At 58.4% G+C, this 23,641-nt stretch overlaps 1 protein-coding gene across 2 annotated transcripts in view; it reads right to left on the reverse strand.

The window, feature by feature from the left end:
- Ergic1 (endoplasmic reticulum-golgi intermediate compartment 1) overlaps positions 1-23,641 on the reverse strand; it is a 74,658-nt gene that overhangs the window by 11,353 nt on the left and 39,664 nt on the right. For both annotated transcript variants that reach the window (XM_027938722.2, XM_071611986.1), the window contains 6 exons: positions 21,732-21,826; positions 16,811-16,935; positions 8,954-9,058; positions 7,378-7,438; positions 3,329-3,429; positions 1,589-1,711 (listed from right to left, as the gene is read on the reverse strand). In XM_027938722.2, coding sequence (XP_027794523.1) covers positions 1,589-1,711; positions 3,329-3,429; positions 7,378-7,438; positions 8,954-9,058; positions 16,811-16,935; positions 21,732-21,826 — 610 coding nt within the window. The remainder of the gene's footprint in view (positions 1-1,588; positions 1,712-3,328; positions 3,430-7,377; positions 7,439-8,953; positions 9,059-16,810; positions 16,936-21,731; positions 21,827-23,641) is intronic.

Below are 23,641 nucleotides of genomic sequence, written 5' to 3' on the forward strand. Positions count from 1 at the left end.
CTGGGTCCCACAGGGCCCTGGGGAGTAGCAAGAGCAAGGATTGTGATTCCTGTGTCACAGATTAGAAGACGACACCTTGTCATGCACATCTGACCGCTTGTCCCCCCCAGTACTGACCTGCCCTCCCTGATTTTCCTCCCGAGTCCCATCTTGCACAACCTTTGTCCTTGTGGTTTGAATGGCATTGGCTCTAGGGTGGGACAAGACCTAGGACTGGCCAACCAGGGGACTCCATTTTCCAACCTCTAAGGACACTGGGGTCCCGAGCTGAGTCAACCAAAGCACTCTTCTTCTGAGAGTTGGGTGGAATTACCAGGGAAGAGGCATTTTATTTTTTTGCCGGCCTATTCTATTTGAGAATGAAGCCAATATGGAGAAAAGCAGATCACAAGATGGAGAGAGACCTATTCCTGACATTGTTTGTAGCTGGATCCAGCCAGGCCCGAAGCCTAGTACCCCTGAAGCCAGCTCCACAGGTTCTGTCAAAGTCCTGATTAATATAGACCTAGTCACAGCAGGAAACCAAAGCACAGGGACTAGACCCTGATCTTGAACCATTATGAAAAGTCTGAAGCCAGATACAGTACTATGTGCCTACAGCCCCAGCTACTCAGGAGGCTGAGACAGGAGGATCATTTGAGCCCAAAAGTTCAGGACTAGCCTAGGGAACACAGTGAGTCTGACTCTTAAAAAAAATATATATATTTTTCACACACACACACACACACACACAAATACGCATGAAGAGGTACAGATAGGGCCTTCCAATGCTGTATTTACCTATAGGCCTCAGTTTCCAAATCTGCGAGGTAGGGATAATCAGCCCACCTCTTCCACCTCTGTGACTCCAGCTTCCCGAACACCTGAGCCTCTGGCTGAAGTGGGACACTGTGACCTCACGTTCTATCCTCAAGGACCTTTTGAATGGGAGACCAGAAACTGTGTACCTACTAGAAGTACTAAGCACATAAGAAAACAGACGTCAGCTCCAAGCTGCCCCAGGGAGTCTGGGCAAGGCAGAGACGATGGCAGGGGGAGGAGGGAGGAGGGAGGAAAACCTGGACCCACGAGCAGCTATACCCAGAAATAAGGCATGGAAAAAATGAGTCCAGGTTTTCATTGTGAAATCTACACAGAAGCCAGGTGCGGTAGCCACGCCTGTGATCCTAACAGCTGGGGAGGCAGAGGCAGGAGGATGGCCAGTTCACAGCCAGCCTCAGCAACCTAGCACCTCAGGGAGACCCTGACTCTAAATAAAATACAGAATAGGTTGAGTGCCCCTGGGTTCAGTCCCCGGTACCAAACAAACAAACAAACAAAGCCTACAGAAAAGGATAAACCCTGCTAAGAATAATTTCCACAAAAATAAATGTAGAAATAAAAAATAAACCAACAAACCCCTTGGAACCAGCAGCCCCTCTTGGAGCTGGATGGAGGTCTTTGGGAGGCGTCCTCCTGGAGAGTGCGCTCGGGTGGAGGGCCATTGCTGTGGACGCGCTCAACGTCCTCCCTGTCCTGGGGGCCGAGCCCCGATCCTAGGCAGGCGCCCTCGGCAGGGCAGCCCCGCGCCCGGCGCCCGGCTACTCACCGTGGTGATGAACCTGTACAGCGGCTGCCGCCTCTCGGTGTACTTGACCGTGATGGGGCTGAGGTCATAGCGGAACCAGATGGCAGGGATGATGCGGCCCGTGTGGCTGTAGGCGACATACTCCTGCAGTAGGGAGGGGACCGCAGTGAGAATCAGAAGCACAAACCTGCCCGGTGGGCTGCCTGCCAGAGGGTCCCCGAGTCCTGGGGAAGGGCCTCTCCTGTTCCCCGTGGAGCAGAACTCCCCGGCCCCCTCTCCAGGCCCTGGACTCTGCCACTGGCATTGCACCCAGATGGCAGCCTTGGGGGACATTTTTGACTCTTAAGCTGTGGGAAATGGACCACATGACCGGGAAGCAGCACAGGAACTGAAATATGAATTTGAAAGCAGAGATGGAAAAGGAAGAGATTTTGGGTGGCTCAGGCTGAATAGAGGCTATTTCCCCCTAGAACTTCTGAGCCATGCAGAACCTTGCATTAATTCAACAACGGTGGGCTAGGCAGCCCAGACACGTAGGTGCTGGGTCCCTGAGGGGAGGAAGCCCCTTTCCCAGAGAGGGTCTCAGTCTGCAGCCTGCGGGAGGAGGCAGACCCCGGCCGTCCCCGATACTGCAGACCTGGACAGCCAGAGGCCCTGTCTGCCTCAGGGTTCCTGAGATGTGCATGTTGCGACCAGAGAGGTGCTAAGGGGCTGAACCTACAGAGTGGCTTTGGGCCAGCTCCTCCCTTCCTTGGGACCTTGGTTTCCCCATCTCAACTCTTAAGGGCCTGGGATGACGACCTGTAGAATCTCCAGTTTGGGCACTTCGGGTGCAGGGCACCTCTGGGCTATTGCCACTATCTACAGCAAACGGAGACCTAAACTGGGGGACCTCCAACCCCCATCTCGCACTGCTCACAGGGATAACAGGGAGAGGGCCGGACTTCCTGCTGAGGGCAGGCTGGGGCCAAGGTCGCACGGCACGCTGAGAAAGCTGTTTTGGCCCTGGGCACTGGCCAGGCCTGGGGACAGGAGCCTGGAGCAAGACACAGCAGCTTCCTAGGGGGAGAGCTGATGGGGTTGTGTCTGCCTGGGTCACAGCCAGAGCTGCGGACAGAGAAAAGGAGCAAAAAATAGCCACGGTAGTCGTCACTGACCCAAGGCCTTCTCCGTGGCTGAGCACTTTTGCACACCGCCTCATTGAACAGCAGTCCTATGACGTCACCATCTGACAAATGAGTAAACCGAGGCACAGAAAGCTGACATGGCAGGTCCCAGGTTACACAGCTGGTGGTGACGTGAACTGGGTGTGGTCCAGCACCCCTGTTCTTCCTGCTCAGACCACAACCATGTCCTGCGTCGCTAAGTTGCTGTCAGAACTTGAGGGTCACAGGAGATGCTACTATCGAATGTGTCCCTCTAGGTCATATGTTGTTGGTGTTTGGAGGTGGGATCACTGGGAGGTTTAGAGGAGCTCATGAGAGTGGGGCCCCAAATGGCATCAGTGGCTTTATGAGAAGAGAGACCAAGGGAGTCTGCTTGCTCTGTCTCTCTAGGTGATGCCCTGGACTCTGAGACCCCCACGATGGCAAGGATTGGGTCTTTTCATCTTTACCCAGAGTCAAGCCTGGGGGGAGGGTCCCCTCGCCCCAGGAGCCTGGAAGAAATCAGCAGAAATCACAGGGCGCAGCCGCCCGCCACCTCCGCCTTCTGCCGGCAGAGGGCGCACTCGACCACGGCTGGCCGCCGCCGCCCACTCACCTTGTTGGCCACCGTGTACTGGTAGGAGTACCGCTGCTTGCCGTTCTTGTCCTCGTAAACCGTGGGCACGATCTTCAGGATGTAGTCGTGGGAGGCCAGGGCTGGGGAAGCACGGGCAGGATGAAGCAGGGGATGGGCACTGCCTGGCTGACAGCTCTTTCTGTCCCTTTAGTCCTGACACCTTGGCACTGCAGGGGGCTCTTTCCCCAGTGTCACCACCAAGCACCGCCCTGGATGCCAGGGACCTGAGAGTCCACCATCAGGATGTTCTCCTGAACTGTACATAATATTAAAATTCTGGGAACTGCCTAATGTCTATCAATAGGGCAGCCTCTAGAGTGGGTGCCGGGAGGGTAGACTCCCAGAGGAGTCAGGCAGTGAGAAGAACCAAGGGACAGAAGAGGGCATACAGCACGTTCCGTGAGCTGGGACAGGAGGAGACATTCTCTCTCACGTGTGTGGGCACCTGTAAGAATTATCTAGAAAGATCCCAGGAAGCCCTGAGCAGCCTGGCCCTGGGGAGGAAGGCAGGGTTTGAGAGAGACCCCACTCCACCGCGGGCGCTGCTCACATAGTTTTACTTGAAAACAAACTGAGTGTTAGTTTTCAAAAGAAAAAGCTTGCCAACCAGAAAAGCCCAGTGACGCGAGCTGCCGATTCCTTTCCCCTTTGTCAGTGACTGGCCCTGGATCCTGCCACCTCAGCCCTGCCCTGCCCTGCTGACACAACTCCGGCCCCTCCCCCACAGGCCGGACGGGGAGGTGCCCGGACCTGGCCTCACTCATCTGCTGTTCCCCAGAGCCCTGCACAGGGCCTGGTACGGTCAGATGGCAGCAGATGCTTGCTGCATGAATGAACGGATGGAAGCTGCTGGCCCAGCGTGAATGGAGGAGCGGGTGAATCAGCTACTGAGAAGCATGAGGTCACCAGGGTCCAGCACCCAGCCGCAGCCCTGAGGCACCAGTCTTTCCAGGGCAGAAAGAATCCTCCTGGGCCTTCTGGGATGCTAGGAGAGGCATCCAGGTCTGGGACCATGGGGCTAAGACAACACGGAGACCTAGGCCTGGGGTTCCAGCCCTGACTCACCAGGCCAGTACAGGCCTGGTCCTGGACTCACTGGTGGGGATGGGGTCCAGCCTGGCACACTTCCTCCCGGGCCCTGCGGAGTCTCCAGAAGGAACAGAATCAGGCCAACCCCTCAGAAAACCTGGGGAAAGCCCTGCAGCCTTGGAGCTGGACCCAGGAAGCCCCACCTGTGTCTAATGGCTCTCAGCCCAGAGTGTGAGGATGCCCTGGGATCGAAAGACCTCACCTGTGAAGAGCTGGGTCAGTGGGCCACGGGTGGGTCTCAGCATTTAATCCAGGAGCCCAAGACCACCCTGGACATACAGTGTCCCAAATGCGCACAGCATTAAACTCGGAAGGAATGAATGCCTTACCCAGATCAGACCTGTACTGTCTTTGTTAGAACTTATGCAAAACTCGGCTGTCATAGGGAAACCTCACGGTCACCACCACATCCACCTTCCACACGGGACTGGCTCACGTTCCTGTGTATTGACTGCAGACAGGGGTTTGTATGTGGCCGCCTGTCTTCCTCTAACGGGAGTCTGCAGCTCTCCAAGGAGTGAGCTTCAGGGACATCTTTTCAAGGCCAAGGCAAGGAACCCAAGCCCCAGGGAGCCTGTGTCCTCACCCGCATGTCCCCAGCACCTCGCCACAATAGGTGCTCAACATGCCTGACTGCCCAGGCCTTGATGGGGCCTCCCAGGACATGGGGACACAGGATGTCCTCGCCCTGCCCCACGGCCAGGGCTGACTGGCTCCTGTCTTCACTCTTCGGAACAGCGATCCGGCAGCAGCGTCTCCCTAGGTCTCTCCCAGCTGTCCTGGTTCTTTCCAGTGCTCTCCTCTAGCAGAACCCAAGGCTCACAAGCTTTGATGCAGTTCCCCAGATGCCCACTAGAGGCAGGCACACGCGGGCTTGGCGGAGGGTTCCTGGAGACCACAGGCTCCTTGCGCCCCTCCAACACCATCAACACAGGGCCCCCTGGTTTCCTCTGCACCCCACCAGTGGGATGAGCTTCGGAGCTGCGCTTTCTTTTGTCTTTTTTGGGGGCAGGGGCTCTCCTCTCGCTGCACCTCCAAACCGCACAATTAAACCAGCAGCCTGCGTGTGTGAGTCGCACACCATTCAGTGCCATGACACAGGACACAATTCTGCCTAAGAACAGCCTAGGTGTGGCCATGGGAACTGTTCCCAAAGTAGGCCACTGACACCGCAAAGGAGAAGGAAGAGAAGGGCTGGCACTTGCGCAGCACGACTCACGGGCTGAGCCCTTGACACCCCCTTGCTGATTCTCATGGCAAGGCCCTGCGAGAGGTGGAGGGGACGCTCCCATCTTACAGATGAAGAAACTGAGGCTTAGGGGTTAGCAACTTCCAAGTTCTTCCCAGTGCTGCGGAGTGATGGAGCCTGACTCTGGAGTCCAAGGTCCCCCATCACCACACTGCCACCTGACAACTGCTCCTACAAGTGATGTCCAGGTGTGACAGTTCATCACTCCTTAGCATGGCTCACACACCTGGTGGTTACTGGCACAGGCTGAGTCCTGGGGACAGACAGTGGGCAAGGCAGAGCCCCCAGTTCATGGGCTTATGTTTTTGCTGGAGCCACAACCAAGAGCAACAAATGACTGAAGGGACAGGTCATTTCCCAGGCTGGCACGTGCAGGGGGGAAATGGGCTCGTTCCTATGAGTGGGGACTGCTGGCCGGGAGGGACTCTCTGAACTGGTAGCGTCTGTGCTGAGACCTGATTGACAGGCAGGGGCCAGATGCCATTCTGGCTCCAAGCTGCATAGAGAACAGCTCTGCAGAGGCCTGGGCATAGGGGACAGAGGACAGAGGCCCAGCAGGTGGTCTGACCTGGGAAACGGAAGCCAGTCCTCCCACTGGCTGGCTGAGGCCCGAGAGGACTTATCTCAGCCCACAGCCGGAATCTGGCCACAGCGCTATCTGCTCTGCCACTCGGGCCTTCCCAGCACAGACAGCCAGTGCGTCCTCGCTGCCCCACATGCAGGATGACAATGACCCCTCCACACAGATCAGGCCTCTGTCCAGACCCTGCACTCCAGCCAGAAGGCTGCACCTGCCTGTGAGGAAGTACTGCTTGTCCCTCCTGCAGGCAGCAGGAGCAGCCACCCCAGAGGGACAGCACCTGCCAATAGCAAGGCCAGACCATCGGCAGAACCACCACAAACAGGTGGCCCGCTGAGGGCTAGGCAGTGCGGGGGAGAGCCCGGGTGGGCGCCCCCCTTCCCATCCAGGCGTGATGACGCCAAACAGAGCTCAATAGCTTGTGCTCTCTGCACCCCGAAAACTAAAAACGACTTCTGCTCAAGGAGATGGACTTCACAGGGAGACGGGGAGACCGGGGTTTGACTGCCTGGTGGGCGGAGAGTGGAGGTGTCTCCTTTCACTGCACCCTTGACTGTGGGAGGAATCAGAGAGCTCGGGTGAGGGGATGAGGCAGGTGACCCGTCCAGCATGGGGGGTGGCTTGAGCAGACAGGCCTGCCGGGCCCCCGTGTGTGAGCGTGCGTGCGCGTGAGGTGTGCAGCACCTGTGTGTGGTCTAGTGTGTGCAGATGGCTGTCCTCTTTCAAGGGAGAAGACGGGAGGAGCCACTGCGGGTTGGGAGGGGCAGGCAGTCAGGGGTGGCCACCTGGGCCACCTCCAGAGATGTTCTCGCAGTGGCCTCCTGGAGCGGGAGTGGGTTTGGGCCTGGCCATCACCCTCAGGCTACTGTCTCCACTCAGAAGAGCATGCAGCAGCGGTGACGATCCTCCCTGCCTCCCCCTGTCCCTCAACCTTCCCTCTATCCCCTCTGCCCTCCTTCTGCCTCCTCTGCCCTCCCCATCCCCTCTGACCTCCTTTGGTCCCTTCTGCCCTCCCCCAGCCCCTCTGTCCTTTGGTCCCCTCTGTCCACCCCCTGTCCCCTTCCACCTGCAGTGGGGGGCTCCCGGGGCCGAGGGCCGTAGGACACTCACGGTTGGAGTTGAGTCTGTCGGCTCCCCCAAGGGCATTGAAAGCTCCGTGGACATTCTGGACCTGTGGAGAAGCACAGTGAGCCATGGGGACAGGCCCTGGCCGTGGGGCACTGGCCACGAGAGCCTGGTCTGGGGTGCTCACTCGTGGTTGAGGGGTCCAGCAGGGTTGTGGGGAGCAGGAGAAGCAAGGGCTGGGTGTGGGGAGGCAGCAGCCTTCCGCTGTGAGCGCCTAGTAGGCGCGCTGTCCGGCCCCCCGTGTCGCTCATTTATGGCCCTCACAATGTATCACTGGCCTGTTTCACAGAAGAGCACCCCAAGGCCCGAGAGGCACCCAGGCTTGTCCGGCATCAGGCCACTGCTGAGCAGCTGAGCAGGCTGCCGGCGTCCAGCTGAGCTCTTCCAACAGGGACACACCAGCTCAGGTGACTCTGGACCCTGCACTCCTCCCGAGGCCCCTGCCACCCTCTAGAAGGCTGGAGAGGAGGCTAGGTGGGGTGCCCAAAGCTGAGGCCTACCACTGTCCACTGCAGGGACAGACAGACTTGTGGACAGACTCTTCCTGGGCACCTGGGCAGGCACCCACCAGGCAGGGGCAGTTGCAGAGTGGGCTACGGCCACGGCCACCTCTCGTTAGGGCTCGGTGGGGAACAGCTGAGCCAAGGAGGATGAGCACCCTGCAAGTGGAGCCTGCCACCAGGGGCCCCTAAGAGGGGACACGCAGCCAGACACCCTGGGCTTCATAGAGGAAGGGACACCAAGACTGGGGATGAGTCAGGCCAGCGGCCTGAGCCGGAGCCTGAGGAGCCTACAAAACCCTGGTGGCCCCAGGGGAAGGAGGGCGGCAGGGGGGCCACGGGAGCAAGGCCCCCACAGGGCAGGCTGCAGCGGGGCGGGCAGTGGGTGGGTGACCCAAGATCGTCCCGATCCTCCTGGGCCCTCTGGCCGTGGTCACTGAGCAGCCCTTCAGAGCCACAGGCTTTAATCAGGCAGGAAGGGGAGTCTGCGAGGGAGGAGGAAGCCTGTCCCTGCGCTGCTCTGGGGCTGGGGTCCAAGTCTGGTTTCTGACCCAGGTGGGTGTGGGTGGAGGAGGGTGGAGGTGGGTGCCGGACGTTCTCTCCACATGGCATCTGTGGCTCATCTCACCATCACTCGCACAGTGACCTGGTGAACGTGTGTCACCCCAAAGGCTCCACCTGGGCAGCGGCCACGCTCGGCCTCCTGGTGTGAGCCACGCCAGCAGCTAGTAGGTGCTCAGTGGGCGGTTCTTGGACAGACAGATGGCAACCATGGGTGGACGGCCCTAAGCTGGGGGCGTGTTAAAGAATTCCCCACTAAGGACACAGTGTGGGCCGCCGTCCCTGAGTCCTGGCACGGGCACGTGTCGGGGTGCTGCTCTCGACACTGCAGGCAGGCCCCCCAGAAACGAGGAGGAGGAGCAGGGCGGAGAGGCAGAGTCTCAGATGGGCCGTCCCCCCAGAAGGCATTTGCCTGTGCCCAAGGAGGACAGAGGGGACCAGGTGACACAGCTACTGTACCCTCACTCCTGGCCTTGCCACCCCGAGTGTGCCCTGCTCACCTGTAGTGTGTCCCCAAAGGAGAGCTTGTGGATGATGTGCGTCATGTCTGGGTTCTGTGGCTGGGCCGTGGCGCTGTGTGTGGACACGTGGAAGTTGCCAGGTACCTGGGAAAGAAAGGCAAGTTTCAGGAGTGTGGCTGTACAGGGTGGGATTCAGGGGCTGTGGGATCCGGGTGCAGCACAGGCAGTCAGACCTGGAGTCAGACCTCGGTTTGGATCCTGGCTTATATCATTTCCAGCTGTCTGACTTTGAAGGAGCCACTTCACCTCTCTGAGCCTCAGACTCCTCTCTTGTAGAAGGGGGGCTTACAGTACCTACCTGAGGAGGGAGCTGGGGTAACCTTGAGGGAGAATGTGGGTGCCCCCCCACCCCAGGGCAACTGGCACGAAGCAGGACCCGAGACAGTGGCTGGTCCCCAGCACCCTCCACGGTCTCTGGGCTGCAGGACAAGGGTCTTCCTTGAACTCCAACCAAGACCTCCTACCCAAGGATGCCCACTGCCCTGGACAGGGGAGCCCTGAGGACAGACTGTGGCAGCCTCATTCCTTCCCTGGGTCTCGAGGCCTGGCAGAGCCTTGCCCCAGGGAGGCTTGAGACAAGAACTTGTGGGCCCAGAGCTGACAGCCACAGGTCAAGCTACGGATGGTGATGGCTCCCCAAGACCTCCTTGCTCCTGCACAAGGCTCATCTTCCCCTCCCAGCAATGCAGACCAAGGCCCTGGGGTCACACCCAACATCCCGGCCGTCAGGAGCCCTGTCCACCACCTTCCTGCACACCAGTGCCTGCCCCTCTCCAGCCATCGAGGAGGCCCTGGGCCAGGCTCTGGACAGACAGCAATGGCAGCCTCGCCCTGGGCACCCAGCGCCTGCCTTGTCCCCACCTGGTCTAGGCCCTTCACTGACCAAGTTGGTCTCTCAGCTCCTCCCCAGACCCTCCCCGGCTGGCTCTCTGTCTGTGGTGTGGATGTGGCTCATCTCCCAGGGCTCGCGTTGGAGGCTTGGGAGGTGGGGCCTTTGAAAGAAGGGCCTGAGTGGAGGGCCACAGGTCAGAGGGGACACTACCCTCCAAAGGGACTGGTGTAGTTCTCCTGGGACCCTGGTTACTTCTTGAAAGTGGGCTATAAAAATAGCAGAGCCAGACCCTCGGCTCACTTTGGCTTCCTGTGTCACCACGTGATCCCTCTTGCACGCACTGTGATGCCACTGGCCAAATGGACGGGGCTGCCCAACCCTGGGCTTTCAGCTTCCAGAACTGAACCAAATAAACCTCTTTTCTTTATATCCATCCTAGCCTCAGGTATTTCATTATAGCATTGAAAAACTAATACATAGTTGAGTTCACATCCTCACGTGCTGGGTTATGGCTACTGGCAAGCACTCTGCCCTGTCCTCTCTGCCACTGTCACCTGTGCTCACACATGTCTGCCACACCGGCCTCCCTGCTCTGCCTGGGACATTGCCCAGCATGTCCTACCTCAGGGCCTTTGTGGCCACCACTTCTTCCTGGAATCCTTTTCACCATGGCCGTCCCACCTCCTTTGGGTCTATGCTCAGGTGTCACCTCTTAGGCCTTCCTTGTTCCCCTGTCCACAACAGCACCACAACTCTTAACTGCTAGAGCACTTGTCTTCTGTCTTATCTTGTCCCCACCTCCTCCCGCTGCACGGTAAGTCCACACCAGCAGGGACCTGTCTGCTTCGTCCCCTGCTCTCTCAGACCCGACCTGGACAGGTGCTTCCCTTACTGAATGAATGAATGACCTCTGATCCTTGGCCTGGCACCTGGTCACTCTCTTCATATAGAAAAGGGAACTGAGGCTCACAGCAGTGAAGACACCCGCTAAGTCCCCAGGTCGAGAGCTGTGGTCTGACTCATGTCCCTGGATGTGCCCCTTCCTCTGGCTCACATGGGGTGCACCCCTCTCAGTGGCCCTCGGTGACAGCACAGAGTAGGGAACTAGGGGAGCTGGAGTAGCTGAGCCCTGAAAAGCAGGGGTGACGGCAGCAGGCCCGAGAGGGAGGCAGTCATGTGTCAAGGACCTCGGGTGTCACAGTGAGAAGGCCGGGGTCATCTCGGTGCTGACCTAGAGCACGTCTGCTCCAGGCGCACCTTGTGGAGCCTGAGCTTCAAGGCCCGTCCAGGCGGGCCGTGGACTGCAGTGGATGGGGCAGCCCATGGGGCCCGCCTGGGGCATGAGGAACAGCTTGGCCCTGCTCGGGGCCCAGAAAGCCAAGGGCAGCAGCAGCTGAGCTCCACACCTGGGCTCGAGACCAGCCCCGCTTCCTGGGGCCTCAGGCAAGGTGGTGGCCGCCCCATCACCACCAGAAAACAGGGAGTGAAGGAGGTGGCACAGAGCAGGTGGCAGTCAGTGGCTTGGCTTTGGGGATGAGGACACCTGTCATGGGGGCCAGGGAGAAGGGCCCTGGAAGAGGGAGGGGATGAAGGCGCCAGGCTCGAGGGGGGCACATTAGACTTGAGGCTCTGCTGACTTGGTTTCGCTGACGTAGGGAATTCCCAGAACCTGTGCAGGGCTGGGGAGAGCCGGAGGGGGACAGAGCACCTGCCCAGCAAGCACGAGGGCCACAAAACCCAGCTGACCAGGACAAGAACCTCCACCCAAGGCCCAGAGCTCCCGCCCCTGTGGCCGGCCCTCCTGGAGGTAAGGAAGCCCCCAGCCACTCCTGGAGCTCGCCCCCCACCAGCACGGGCCTCCTGTGGACGGGCCACGGGCACAGCTCAGACTCAAGGCTCCCAAGGCTAAGCAGGTGGGGGAGGTTGGCTCCAGGCATCTGCCGCCCGCGGTGGCCTCGGAGGCTGACTCAGGGATGGGCCCCTGCTGCACACAGCCATCACAGGTGCTGACTCATGCCAGCGCCCGCCGGGCTGCAGAGGAGAGGACGTTGGTGACTGTGGCACCTGCGTCAGCATCTCTGATGCTTCCAGAGCTCAGGCTGAGCCGGTGCCTCCCCCTCCCCTCCCCTCCCCTCCCCTCCTGGGGCTGCTGGGGGGGCCACCTGCGTCAGCCTCGGCCGGGCAGGGGCGGCTGAGGGCGTGGACCCCGCACGAGGCTGTGGTCCCCATGCACAGCTGCGCTTCCTGATGGACGGAAAAGGGGGCTGTGACACAGTCTGGCCGGAGGCTGGGGGATGAGGGTGCAGGAGGTGGCTGCGGGGTCTCTGTTCTCCAAGGGTCTGGGCGGAGGGTGGCCCAGAGCACGGAGATGCGCTGGCCACAGGACACAGCTGTGAGGCGGCAGCTGTGGGCAGTGGGCTCGGGGTCCTGGTGCCAGGCTGCCTGTGTCCAGGTCCTGGCCGATTGTCCTTGAGCTGGCTACTAAACCCCCTGGGCTCATCTGCTCCAGACTCCTGTGGAAAGGGCTGGAAAGAGCCCAGTGGGGGTGGCCACAGCATGAGGACTGGTGGGACCTTTCAGACCGGGCCCAGCCTGCTGGAAGCCCTCTGTGTCCATCTATGCTCACAGTAACTTGCTTGTGCCAGGTGGTGACCAGTGTGGGGTGGCTCACTGTCCAAGCCCTGCAGGGTGTGGTCCTTTCTCACAGCTGGGAAGCGGGTGCTGACCCCCAGCGAAGGAAACCAGAACGCCGCGTCTCCAACCAGTGGGCACCCCAGCTCGGGTTTCTGAACAAGAGTCTGCCTGACCCCAAAAGGGCAAGTTCTGGTTCAGCCAGAGCAGCTGGGGCCCCAACGGAGCTTGTCCAAGGGAGCAGATGGCAGCTGGGGCACGGGTGCCAGGAGATGGAAAGGTTTGGCGCTTGGTGGTCTCCCGGGCACTGGGAGCGTAGACCCGAATCAACCCAGGCCCTTCCTGTCCCCTCTGGGGAGTGCCCAGGTTCCAGCCCTGGTGGTCACAGCTCCCGAGGGCGGCCCTGCGACTGGGGGGCTGTGAGCATCTTCAACTTCCAGGGCTGGCACAGGACCCCCAAGCCACTCGGAGCCTCATCCTGTGCCCTCCGCTCAGCACGTCCTTCATTATCTCCACGTCTGTCACCTAAAGTACGCGTCTGCTTGTCTGAGTGCTCACCTGAGCGCTGGCCATCTGCACAGTGGACTGTGGCCAAGGAGGGACCGTGGCCGCTCCTCTCTGCCCGCAGCCAGGGCCGAGCAGGGGGTAGAGGGCTCAGCAGCCTGGATGCATGGGAGAGCTAGTGCCCAGGGCAGCGACGAGAGCCCCTGGGGCGGGCAGGGAGGGGAGTGACGGCGTCCAACAGGGGCCCACCTCATGGGATGTGGCTGCAGTAGATCCCCAGATGGTACAGCGGTGGAGCAGGCAGCCCGGGCCCACCTCCTGTCCTGCCAGCCTGCCGTGGCCTCCCCTGGCCACCCCCTCTCTAGGCCACCCCAGCTTTGGCTTGGACCCCACTGTCCCTCGCCTCCCAAGAATGAGGCTCCTGCAGTGGCCGTTCTCTGCCCTTGTGGCCTTCCCTGGGCCATCCACAGTGCACAGGTGAGTGCCCCCGCCCTGTCCCCCTGCACCCTGTGGCACACCCTCTCTCTGACACACATTGGCCACGTCACCTGCTGGGTGTCTGAGAGGTTGACGCATTGCTAGTGTGGTCCCCCGTGTGGTAGTGCTGAGGCTGGTGGGGCTTGACAGTTGGGCACAGCGGCAAGTGGCCAGGTCATGGGCACTGCCCTCAGAGGGGATTAACGTGCTTCTGCCCCTCCCCATTGCTCCTGGCTTCCTGTCCCTTGACTCCACCATGGTGACGCCATCCGCCACGAGGCCTCGCCAGAGTTAAGTAGATGCCCACCAGGCTCAGATCTGAGAACTGAAGAGACCTTTCTTCTTTCCTTGTTCTGAGGGGGGGTGGTGGTCTCACTGTGTCACCACGCTGGCCTTGAACTCCGGGGCTCCAGTGACACTCCTGCCTCAGCCCCAGAGAGCACATCTCTTTTTTTCTGTTTTTGGAAGAAAACTTGCTCTCCTCTGGTGCATGTTGCTCACGCACAGCGGTGGCTCCTAGTGACGTGCTCATAGTACATGGGGGCCACTTGCTCAGCTTCACTTCCCGCATCTCCCCTTTCCCTCCCCTTCCCCCTCCCCTTCCTTTACCCTCAGGGCCTCCTTTGACTTTCCTGATGTCCCTTTTTTGTCCCCTCTAGATTTCACATGAGAGAAAACACGGGACACTGTCAGAGTCTGGCTTATTTTGTTTAACATGATATTCTCGTTTCATTTATTTTCCTGCAAATAACATAATTTCATTCTTGTTTATGGCTGAATAAAACTCCATGATGCATACATGCCACATTTAAAAAATCATCTGCTCCTCTATTGATGATCTCTTATCTTTCTGAAGTGCCCGGCCTCAGGTATTTCATTATGGTAAAACCGACTTAGCCCATGTGTTTTCTACATTCCAGAAACTGTCCAGCCCTTGCTGCCTCCTGTCTGAGCACCCATCTCATATCTTTTGTTACACTGCCTGTCTCCCCAGTTCTCAATGATGGGGTACACCAGAAATCGGTCCTCAAGTACATTTCTTTCAAGACCTTGTGTTCTCAACAGTTTTGGTGACCCTTCTGCCAGTCTGACTACCCTGTTTTAAAAGTTAAAATGTTTTTAATGCACAAAATTCCAGGATTACAAAGGAAAAATGATATGTTTAAACAAGAATTAAAATATTAAAAACATTTAAACATACTTCTTTAGTAATGCATCAAATAACGAGAGGGGGGAGGGGCATGTGACATCTGTCATTTCAAAGTAGGGACGCCCCGATGTGGCACCACTGTCGGTTCACATCAGTGACAGCCACGGGCCTGCTGACAGCTAGTGTCCTGCCTGCACTCACTGCAGACAGAAGGGCTGAATCTGAGTCAGAGCTTGGCAAAAACAACATGCACTCGACCTCTGTCCAAGATCATGGGCCCTTGAGGTCACCCTGCTGTCCCTGGGGTACCTGCAAGTGAGTCTCCCGTCCTCCTGTGTCAGAGGACGCCAGGTGTGGATTGAGGCTCCACGCCATCCCCAGGTCAACTCTAACCTCGATGTAACATCTCCAGGGGACACTGGATGGACACCGCAGAGGACACAGTAACTGAACTGTGGACCCCCAGCATCACGGGCCCCATGTCAGGGAATCGGAACCGCCCGGCGGCAAGGAAACGCCTAAAAGGCTTCTTCGTTCTCGCCGGACCTGCTGCCCGATGCAGGTCATGTGTGGAGTGACCTGCCTGTCCACTCCACACCCCTAACCGACCGCGCCACCCCAATCCACTGACACAGCCACTGTCCTGGAGCCCCGCTCCAGGTCCCTAGGGCCAGCCCCCACAGGGCCACCAGGCTGACCCTTTCTGTAAGGGTGGAAACGTCCTGCACCTGCACTGACACGGTAGCCACCAGCCCCCTGTGGCTAGTGAGACTGAGGGACTGAATTTTATACTTTGTTGAATTTTAGCTAATTATGGTTTCAGTAGCCTTCGGGCCACTGTGGGGCGATTACATGGCTCCTCTGCCTGAACACGAGGACCACTGGACAGTCCAGATCACGTGCACAGGCGGACCCCGGGAAGCAGCCGACCTGCACAGAAGCCCCAGTGCACCAGGCCTCCCAGGATCCCACCCCTGTTGTCCTCTCCCACCCTGCTCCTGGGCTGCAGCACTGTAAAATCCATCAGAAGTGACAATGTCCCCACAGCAAGCTTCAAGAAGGCCCAGAGGAAGCAGAAGGTGGAAGGGCACTCTACCCGGGAGCTACACCTCTAGAGCTTTCTAGTTTTTATTTTGAGACAGGGTCTTGCTAAGTTGCTGAGACTGGCCTCAAACTTGTGATCCTCCTGCCTCAGCCTCCTGAGTCACTGGGATTATAGGTGGCCACTGTGCTGGCCAGAGGGTCTAACTTGTTTTTGGTACTGGGGTTTGAACGCAGGGGCACTTAACCACTGAGCCACATCCCAGCCCTAGAGTGTCTAACTTTCAAGAGTCAGAAATGTGGACACTTTGAATCTGTTGGTATTAGCTCTGGTGCATTTAAATGTGGAACAGGAAAAAAGCAGCTTGTTTTTCCGGCTAGATGTGGCCAGTGAGTTAGCAACCTGCACTCAGGTGATCAGGGGTCATAGGAAGGGCATTCTAAGCAGAGATAGAGAGACGCAAGCAGAAGCCAGGAGCCACCAGTGGCTGGCTGGGTGGCCCTAGGAAGGTGGCTGTCGGACATGGGGCAGCTGTGGGACCTGGGTCTAGGCATCCTGTAAATGGCTGCAAGGCTCAGGGTGAAATGCCAAGCTGAGCAGAGAGGGCTGTGCCTACCGCCCCCTGCTGGCTCAGAGCCCCCCATCCTCCCAGGTGCACCCGACGTGGGACTGGGTCCCTGTTTCTAAGGACAAAACAACAGGGACTTTCAAACTCACCCCATCCACTCCTCCCTGGGCCTCAGCCCTCAGCACAGTGCTTGGCCCAGCGGACACTCCCAGCCCAGGGACGTGGGCACCACTCACTGCCTGGCCCGAGACCAGCCCGAGCACAGAAGGTGCCGGATACATGTGTGGAATGAGGTGTCATTGTTACCCTATGTCCTCAACCTGAAAGAGCTGGGCCAAGTGGCCTCTGGGGCATTGCGGGGCATGAGGAGGAGAACCAGAGCTGGGACCAGAACCCAGGGCCCCAGGCTGCAGGTTCTGGGGAAGGAGCAGTCCCTCCTGAGAGGGCCGCAGGGCTCAGGGCGGCGGGAGCCTGGAACTGCCCCAGGTTCTCAGGAACCACCCGGCGCTGGGCCCCGACTCCCAGCTCACCTGGGGCTCTGTCGGGGTCCAGCTTTGGGGGCACACAGCTCCCAGAGGGTTTCCAGGGGGAGGGTGCGAGGCAGGGAGCAGGCAGGGGCCGGCGTCTCCTACCTTGTTGATGCTGAACTGCCCCTCGAAGCGGCAGCCCACCCCATTGTTGAGCGGGATCTTCATGGAGTTGTCGATGTGGCCCACCTCGTGCCGGCCCATCTCGTCCTGGATGTCCAGCCCAACCACTGTGGAGCCGAGGAGACAGTCACCCCACCAGGCGGCAGGTGGGGAGCAGCCCCTCACAGGAGCCCAGGCCTCCCCTCGCTGGGTCGGCAGAGGACAGAAGGAGGTCAGCCAGCTGGGAGAGAGTGGCCCCAGGCTGGGAGGAAGCAACACCTGAACCTTCCCAGGCCTGAAACCCACCAAGCCACCTGCTGAGGGGGAGGAGCCTGGGGAAGCAGGGGTGGGTGGGTGGCTGCTAAAGCTAGGCCCATGCGGGCAGTGGGTGGTGGGGAGGGATGGACCCTGGGGCCTGGCGTGCTGGAGCGCTGAACCCCAGCCCTGCACTTTCCCAGCTGGGCGGGCTTGGCTCAGGCACTCAGGAACCCCTCCTTGCCTCTGTCACCTCCTGGGAAATGGGGGCGGTGAGGTTGGGACATCCCTGAAGATCGGGAGGACCAATGGTGCTTGGAGCTGGGGCTGCTGGGCGGTCAGCAGGACGTCCGTCCAGAAGCTCTGACTCGGGTCACTGTGTGAACAGGCCGGAGCTCGCTCACGGCCCCCACAGTCTGGCCTCCTCCCCAGGGAGGCCCACCAGGACGGGGCTTCCTCCTGGGGCTCAGCTGCTTTCTCTAGGTTCCTCCAAACCCCACAGAGGACACCTGTGACTTGGAATCTTTGCCTGACTTCAATGGGACTCTGTCACCTCAGTGTGACATGGCTTCCCCATGTGTAAAATGGACAGGCCAGTGTCTCCTGCATTCCCCGAGATGGTCCAAAGGGCAGGCAGGAGAGGTGGCTATGAACTACGGCAGCGCAGACCCCCCCCCCCGCCCCCTGCAGGCAGGCCAGCTGGAGGTCTTAGACTCCATAAGAGAACCAGGGCCAGCCCTGCTCCCTAGTGGGCGGCGGTGTGTGTGGGGGGGTTGGGGGCACGTGACTGCCTGTCAAAGAGGACCTCAGGTCTATAGGACCTGGGGACACGGATGTTGTGATGGTGAGGCTGACAGCACCAAGCAGGTCCCTACACAGGTGTGAGGTCTCTCGGGGCAGCCTTCCTTGAAATCATGACAACTGGAAGCAGCCCTGGGGGCAGTGGCCAGCGTCGAGCGCTCCCTTGGCCATCCGTTGAGCAGCCCTGCGACCTCGAGCAAGTCACCTAACACCTCTGTGCCTGTTTCTTCCTCCGGTACAGGCTGGCTGTGAGGAGTCAAGAAAATTGAAACAGCACCTACTGTGTGCTAGACGCTCTTGTCAGGACATGCCACTGGAAGACACCTGTGGGGACCGGCGTTGTCAGCCCCAGCCCACCCGGGGAAACTGAGGCATGGGGTCTCCCAGCTGAGAAACAACAAGACTTGGACCGGAGCCAGGAAGTCTTGCTCCAGAGCCAACCCTCAGCAGCCCTGCGGGACAATGATACCCAAATATGTCAACACGGTCAAGGGTTCAGGATGGGCCTGGCCCCGAGGAAGGGCGGTCATTTTTTATTAATATTCTGAGTAATGTAAGAGCAGTTGAAAAAAAAAATCCCTCGTGGGGCGCTGGCTCCAAGAGCCCTGGGGACACCAAAAGCTGAGGTTGCTCAAGCGCCACCTATAAAATGAGGCAGCATTTGCATATGACCCACGGCATCCGGCATCTGTCTATTCAAATCACCTCCCCAGGACTTACAACGCGCTCTGCAAACAGCTGCTACAGCTTGGACCTCAGGTGCCCCTGAGACCCATGTGAGAGAGCCTTGGTCCCTGGCTTGGCACTGTTGGGAGGTGGTGGAACACTCAAGGGGTGGAGCTTAGTGGGAGGACACTGTCACTAGGGTGTGCCCTTGAAGGGAAGGAGGACTACAGCCCCTTCCTCTCTTTCACTTCCTGCCTGGAGCAGCTTTGCTCCAACACACACACTACCATGATGTGCTGCCACGGCCCCAAAGCAACAGAGCCAACCAGGGAAGGACTGAAGCCTCCCAAACTGAGCCCCAATAAACCTTTCCTCTTTGTAAGTTGACTTTCTCAGGGATTTGTTACAGTAACAGACAACTGGCGGATACAGTTTTTATGCTTGTCCTTTAGGGAATAATGATGAGGAAAAAGTCTTTTTTTTTTTTCCCAATGTTTTTGATCTGCAGTTAGTCAATTCCCTGGATGTGGAACCGGCAGATGTGGAGGGCTGACTGTGTGTGTTTGCACATGCATGCACTGAGTGGTGGTAGGGAAGGGGCCCTACTGCCAGCGGGCTTCCTTAGGGATGATGGCACAATGGGGAATAATGAAAGGGAATAAGAGAGGGGCATTCCAATGTTTTAACTTTCTTCTTTACATATTTTTGTAATTCGAATGTGTGTCTTTAAAACTGTGCAAAAAAATATTATTTTGGGGCTGGGGGTGTGGCTCAGTGGTAGAGCGCTCACCTGATATGTGTGAGGCCCTGGGTTCGATCCTCAGCACCATAAAAAATAAATACATAAAATAAAGGTCTAAAAAAAGAATATTATTTTTAAAATCAGGGTGTGAGGTCAGACATGCAGCATGATCTCAGCAGCATTTAGAAAGGCAGACGAGGGGCTGCCAAGTGGACAGAATGATGTCAGTGTGTCCACAGACACCGTCTCTGCTCCTCTGGGTTTGCCAACGAACAATGACAAATATGCATTTTTTAAAAATAATTTTTTAGTTGTAGACGGACATGATACTTTTATTTAATTAATTAAATTTTTTAATGTGGTGTTGAGGATTGAACCCAGGCCAGGTCTTCACACGTGGGAGACGAGTGCTCTACCACTGAGCCCAGCCCCAGACCACAAGCATGCAGTCTTGGCTGTGATAAAAACGTGAAGTCTGCGGCTGGGGTCGTGGGCCAGTGGTGGGGCATCTGCCTGGCACGTCCGAGGCACAGGGCTCAAGTCTCAGCACCACAGATAAATAAATAAAGATCCACTGACAACTAAAATATATATAAAATGTGAAGTCCCTCCCTCCCTCTCTCCTCCCTCCCCCACTTCCTCCCTCCCTTCCTCCTTACCTCCCTCCCTCTCTCCCTCCTTACCTCCCTCTCTCCCTCCCTTCTTACCTCCCTCCTCCCTATCTCCCTCCCTCCCAAGTCCCTATCTCCCTCCCTCCTTACCTCCCTCCCCGCTCCCTTCCTCCTTCTTACCTCCCTCCTTATCTCTCTCCCTCTCTCCCTCCCTCCCTCCCCCTCCCTCCCTTTTACCTCCCTTCCTTCCTCCCTCCCTCCCTCTCTTCCTCCTTACCTCCCTCCCCCTCCCTCCCTTCTTACTTCCCTTCTTTCCTCCCTCCCTCCCTCCCTCCTTACCTCCCTTCCTTCCTCCCTCCTTCCCTCCCTCCTTACCTCCCTCTCTCTCCCTCCCTCCCTCCCCCCTCCCTTCCTTACCTCCCTTCCTTCCTCCCTCCCTCCTTACCTCCCGCCCTCTCTCCCTCCCCCTCCCTCCCTTCTTACCTCCCTTCCTTCCTCCCTCCCTTCCTCCCTCCTTACCTCCCTCCCTCCCCCCCCCCCCTTTTTATTCTGCAGTGCTGGAGACAGCCTGGGCCTTCGTGCTGGGCAGGTTACCCCGAGCTGCACCCCAGCCCTTAAGTTCTTCTAACAAGAAGCCAGAGGGCGGGCCTCCAGGGTTGCTGCTCCCATTCAGGATCAGGGGCCAATGTGGCCAGCAGCCTGAAGGTGCATTCTAGGCCACTGCTTGGAGCTGGGACAGAGCCCAGAACCACGTCCCCTCCCTGCTCCACTGGCCCCCGTCCTCTGGCCTGACTAAGATTTTCCTTCATGATCAGCTCCTGAAGGAGAAGCTGCCAAATGAATTGTTTTCCAAGAGGAAGGAAAAAAATTTTTTTAAATGAAAATAAATAAAACTGACCTATTTCAATAAGTTCTCTGGCTCGGGGCCACTGTGGATTCAAAAGTCTAACGTCAGTCTCACCAGAAGCAGGGACAGGGCTGACACCTCCCTCCTTCTGGCTGGGCCCTGGGCGTCCTGCCCTCTGCTGTGCCCTTTAACGGCGGGGCGGGCGGGGGAAGGAGGGGGCGTCAGGTGACGCGCCAGGCAGTAGAGGGCCAGTGGCTGAGGAAGCCCAGACCATTTTAACAACGGTCACGGTTTTTGTGAATGAAGGAGCCAGGATCTGACCCTGAATCTGACCTTGACTGCATTTTGTTTTACAGGAGTAATTCACTGTTTTGATTAAAATACCCAAAGTAGGTTTGAAGTAAAAAGGAAGCTTCCTGACCTCCCCCATAGGGACATCTTTGGGGACCTCTTGCTGACGGTGCCCACCCTCTTCTGCAGGTGCTGGTGGCTCTGGCCACCCTTCTCTGGGCCACTGCTCTGGGCTACCTTCCCGAGATGCTTGGAGGCCGGTGACCCTAATGCTTCCACCCACAGCAGCCTGCAGCCACCAGCCAGAGACAGATGGCACCTGGTCCCATCGCTACTGCGGGAAAAACTGGACGGTGTCACCACATGGCACAGCTGCCGCGATGCCGGGCTGTGGCTGGCCTGTCACTAAAGACACATCGTGGCTACCTCCTGTCCTGCCCCAGCCTCTTCCTCCTCAACAGACCCTGTGCATGGACCCTCAGGCCCTGCCTCTAAAGCCCAAGAGATCCGAGGGACTCCACCCGGCCCAACAGGCTGCTCTGCAGCGGTGACCCCGCGAGGAGCTTCTTATCCCCACAAACCTCCAAAATACCTTCTCCTAAAACAGAGAGCGGGGCCTCAGAGGCCCTGTCCCCCTGGCTCACCCTGGCCACCTGCACACACAGATCTGCCCACAGGAGTGAGCGCTGCAGCGGCCTCGGGAACACTCACGTTCGCAGTGCAGGTTGGGCAAACTGATGTTCAGGCTGACGTCAATTTTGCCCCCGCTGTCCTTGTCCGGGTCATCGACGTAGAGCTCGTTCACACTGAGGGCGAGACAAGCAGAGCCTTAACTGAGAGGGAGGCAGCGATCCAGTGCCTCGTGGGTAACCAGTGCTCAGACGACCCGGGCCCACCTGGGTCCAGCCTTTGTGTGCTCAGGCTGGGGGCAGCAGGGCACCAAGTGGAGGGAGGAGGGGTGCGGGGAGACAAGGGCACATCTTTCACATCAGACGGGTCCAAGTTCAAATCCTGGTGGTGGCACTTTCCACGCGCACCTCTGTGAGCCCATCTGTTAAATGCAGACACGCTGCTCGTTTCTAACGGGGTGGTTTGAACTCTGAAATGAGAACCACGGGTCTTCCTAGGGCTCAGGGCCGGGCACCAACGACCACCCAGTGCCATCTGCCTCCTCTCGTGGGATCCCTTCCCATCCAGCTGGGAACCTGGAATCCTAGGGAGCTCATGCTTATAAAGCCCTGGGGGTGGACCCCGGGTTGTGGATACAGGAGATGTGGCTGCTGGAACCAGCAGCAGAGAGCACGGCTTTGAACAGACAGAATGTGTCACCCTGCGCATACAGAGCTCTTTCCTGGCTCCGACTCCTGCTCCCCATGACTCCTGCCACCGTCCATTAGATAAGCCAGGGTCACCCAAGATCTGCATGCAATGGTGCCTGTAAAACTCCTTGTGCCACATAAGGACACAGCATGGATTGTAGGGACAGGGATGTGGATATCGCTGGGGGCAGGGGATCATTATTCTGCTGCTTTCATTGTATTTTATTGGTACTGGGGATTGAACCCAGGGGTGCTTCACCACTGAGCCACACCCCCAGCCCTTTTTAGATTTTATTTTGAGACAGAGTCTCGCCAAGTTGCTCAGGACTTTGCTAAGTTGAGGCTGGCTTTGAACTTGCAATCCTCCTGCCTCAGCCTCCAGAGTCTCTGGAATTACAGATGTGCACTACCATGCCCAGCTGCTCTGCTGCTTTTAATGGCCACAGCTAGGGGACATGTGGCTCCAGACAGCCACATCACCTTGCTGACAGGGACAGTGGCACCAGGTCGGGATCTGGTAGTAACACATTTATTCACAAACATTTTTGGGCACCTGCTACCTGTCAGGCACCAGAAGCAGTGACGAAGCAGACGGGCGTGGTCTCCGCTTTTGTGGCACTTTCAGACCTCGTGCCTCCTAAACAAACACTGCCACCAGCTAAGATCAGTGCCGGGACGGAGGGCTGCAGGGCACCACGGGAGGGACACAGGGCGACAGGCCTCCAGGGAGCTGGTAGGGGGCTCCTCTGAGATGCAGGTAAGGTCTGCAGGGAGATGAGGCAGGTCCTGGCAGAGACGGGAGGAAGACCCCGCAGCTTGCGCCAAGGCCTGGCAGTGGGGAGGACGCAGCGTGTGTGAGACCCGAGTGAAGGTCACCGAGGCTGCAGCGTGGAGCAAGGGGAAACGGGGCTGTGACGCAGTTGGAGAGTGCCGGGCCGGCCAGGCCACCGTCTTCAGAGTTGGTACAGAGCACAGCCAGATGGTCAGGCTCGCACTTGAATGGGCATCCTCCAGAGGGACCATCCTGTGACAGGGACACCAGACAGGAGGCAGCCAGGATGTGGGGGGATGGACAGGAGGCCAGGCACCGTGCAGAGCAGGCTGGACTTGCGGAAGGGTGGCGGTGGGGTGGGCAGAGGCAGGCATGTGGGTAGAAGGCCACATTTCTCTCCGGGCCGGGAGCACCTGGGGAACTCGGGGCAGGGGAGGGACAGGTACTGAGTTTCAGGGGCTGTTCTGATCGGGAGGAGGCTGAGGAGCTGCTAAGAGGGGTTGGAGGCTCAGTCTGAGCCCAGTTAACTC

This window comes from Marmota flaviventris, chromosome 5 (genome assembly GCF_047511675.1).
Source record: "Marmota flaviventris isolate mMarFla1 chromosome 5, mMarFla1.hap1, whole genome shotgun sequence".
Taxonomy (NCBI): Eukaryota; Metazoa; Chordata; class Mammalia; order Rodentia; family Sciuridae; genus Marmota; species Marmota flaviventris.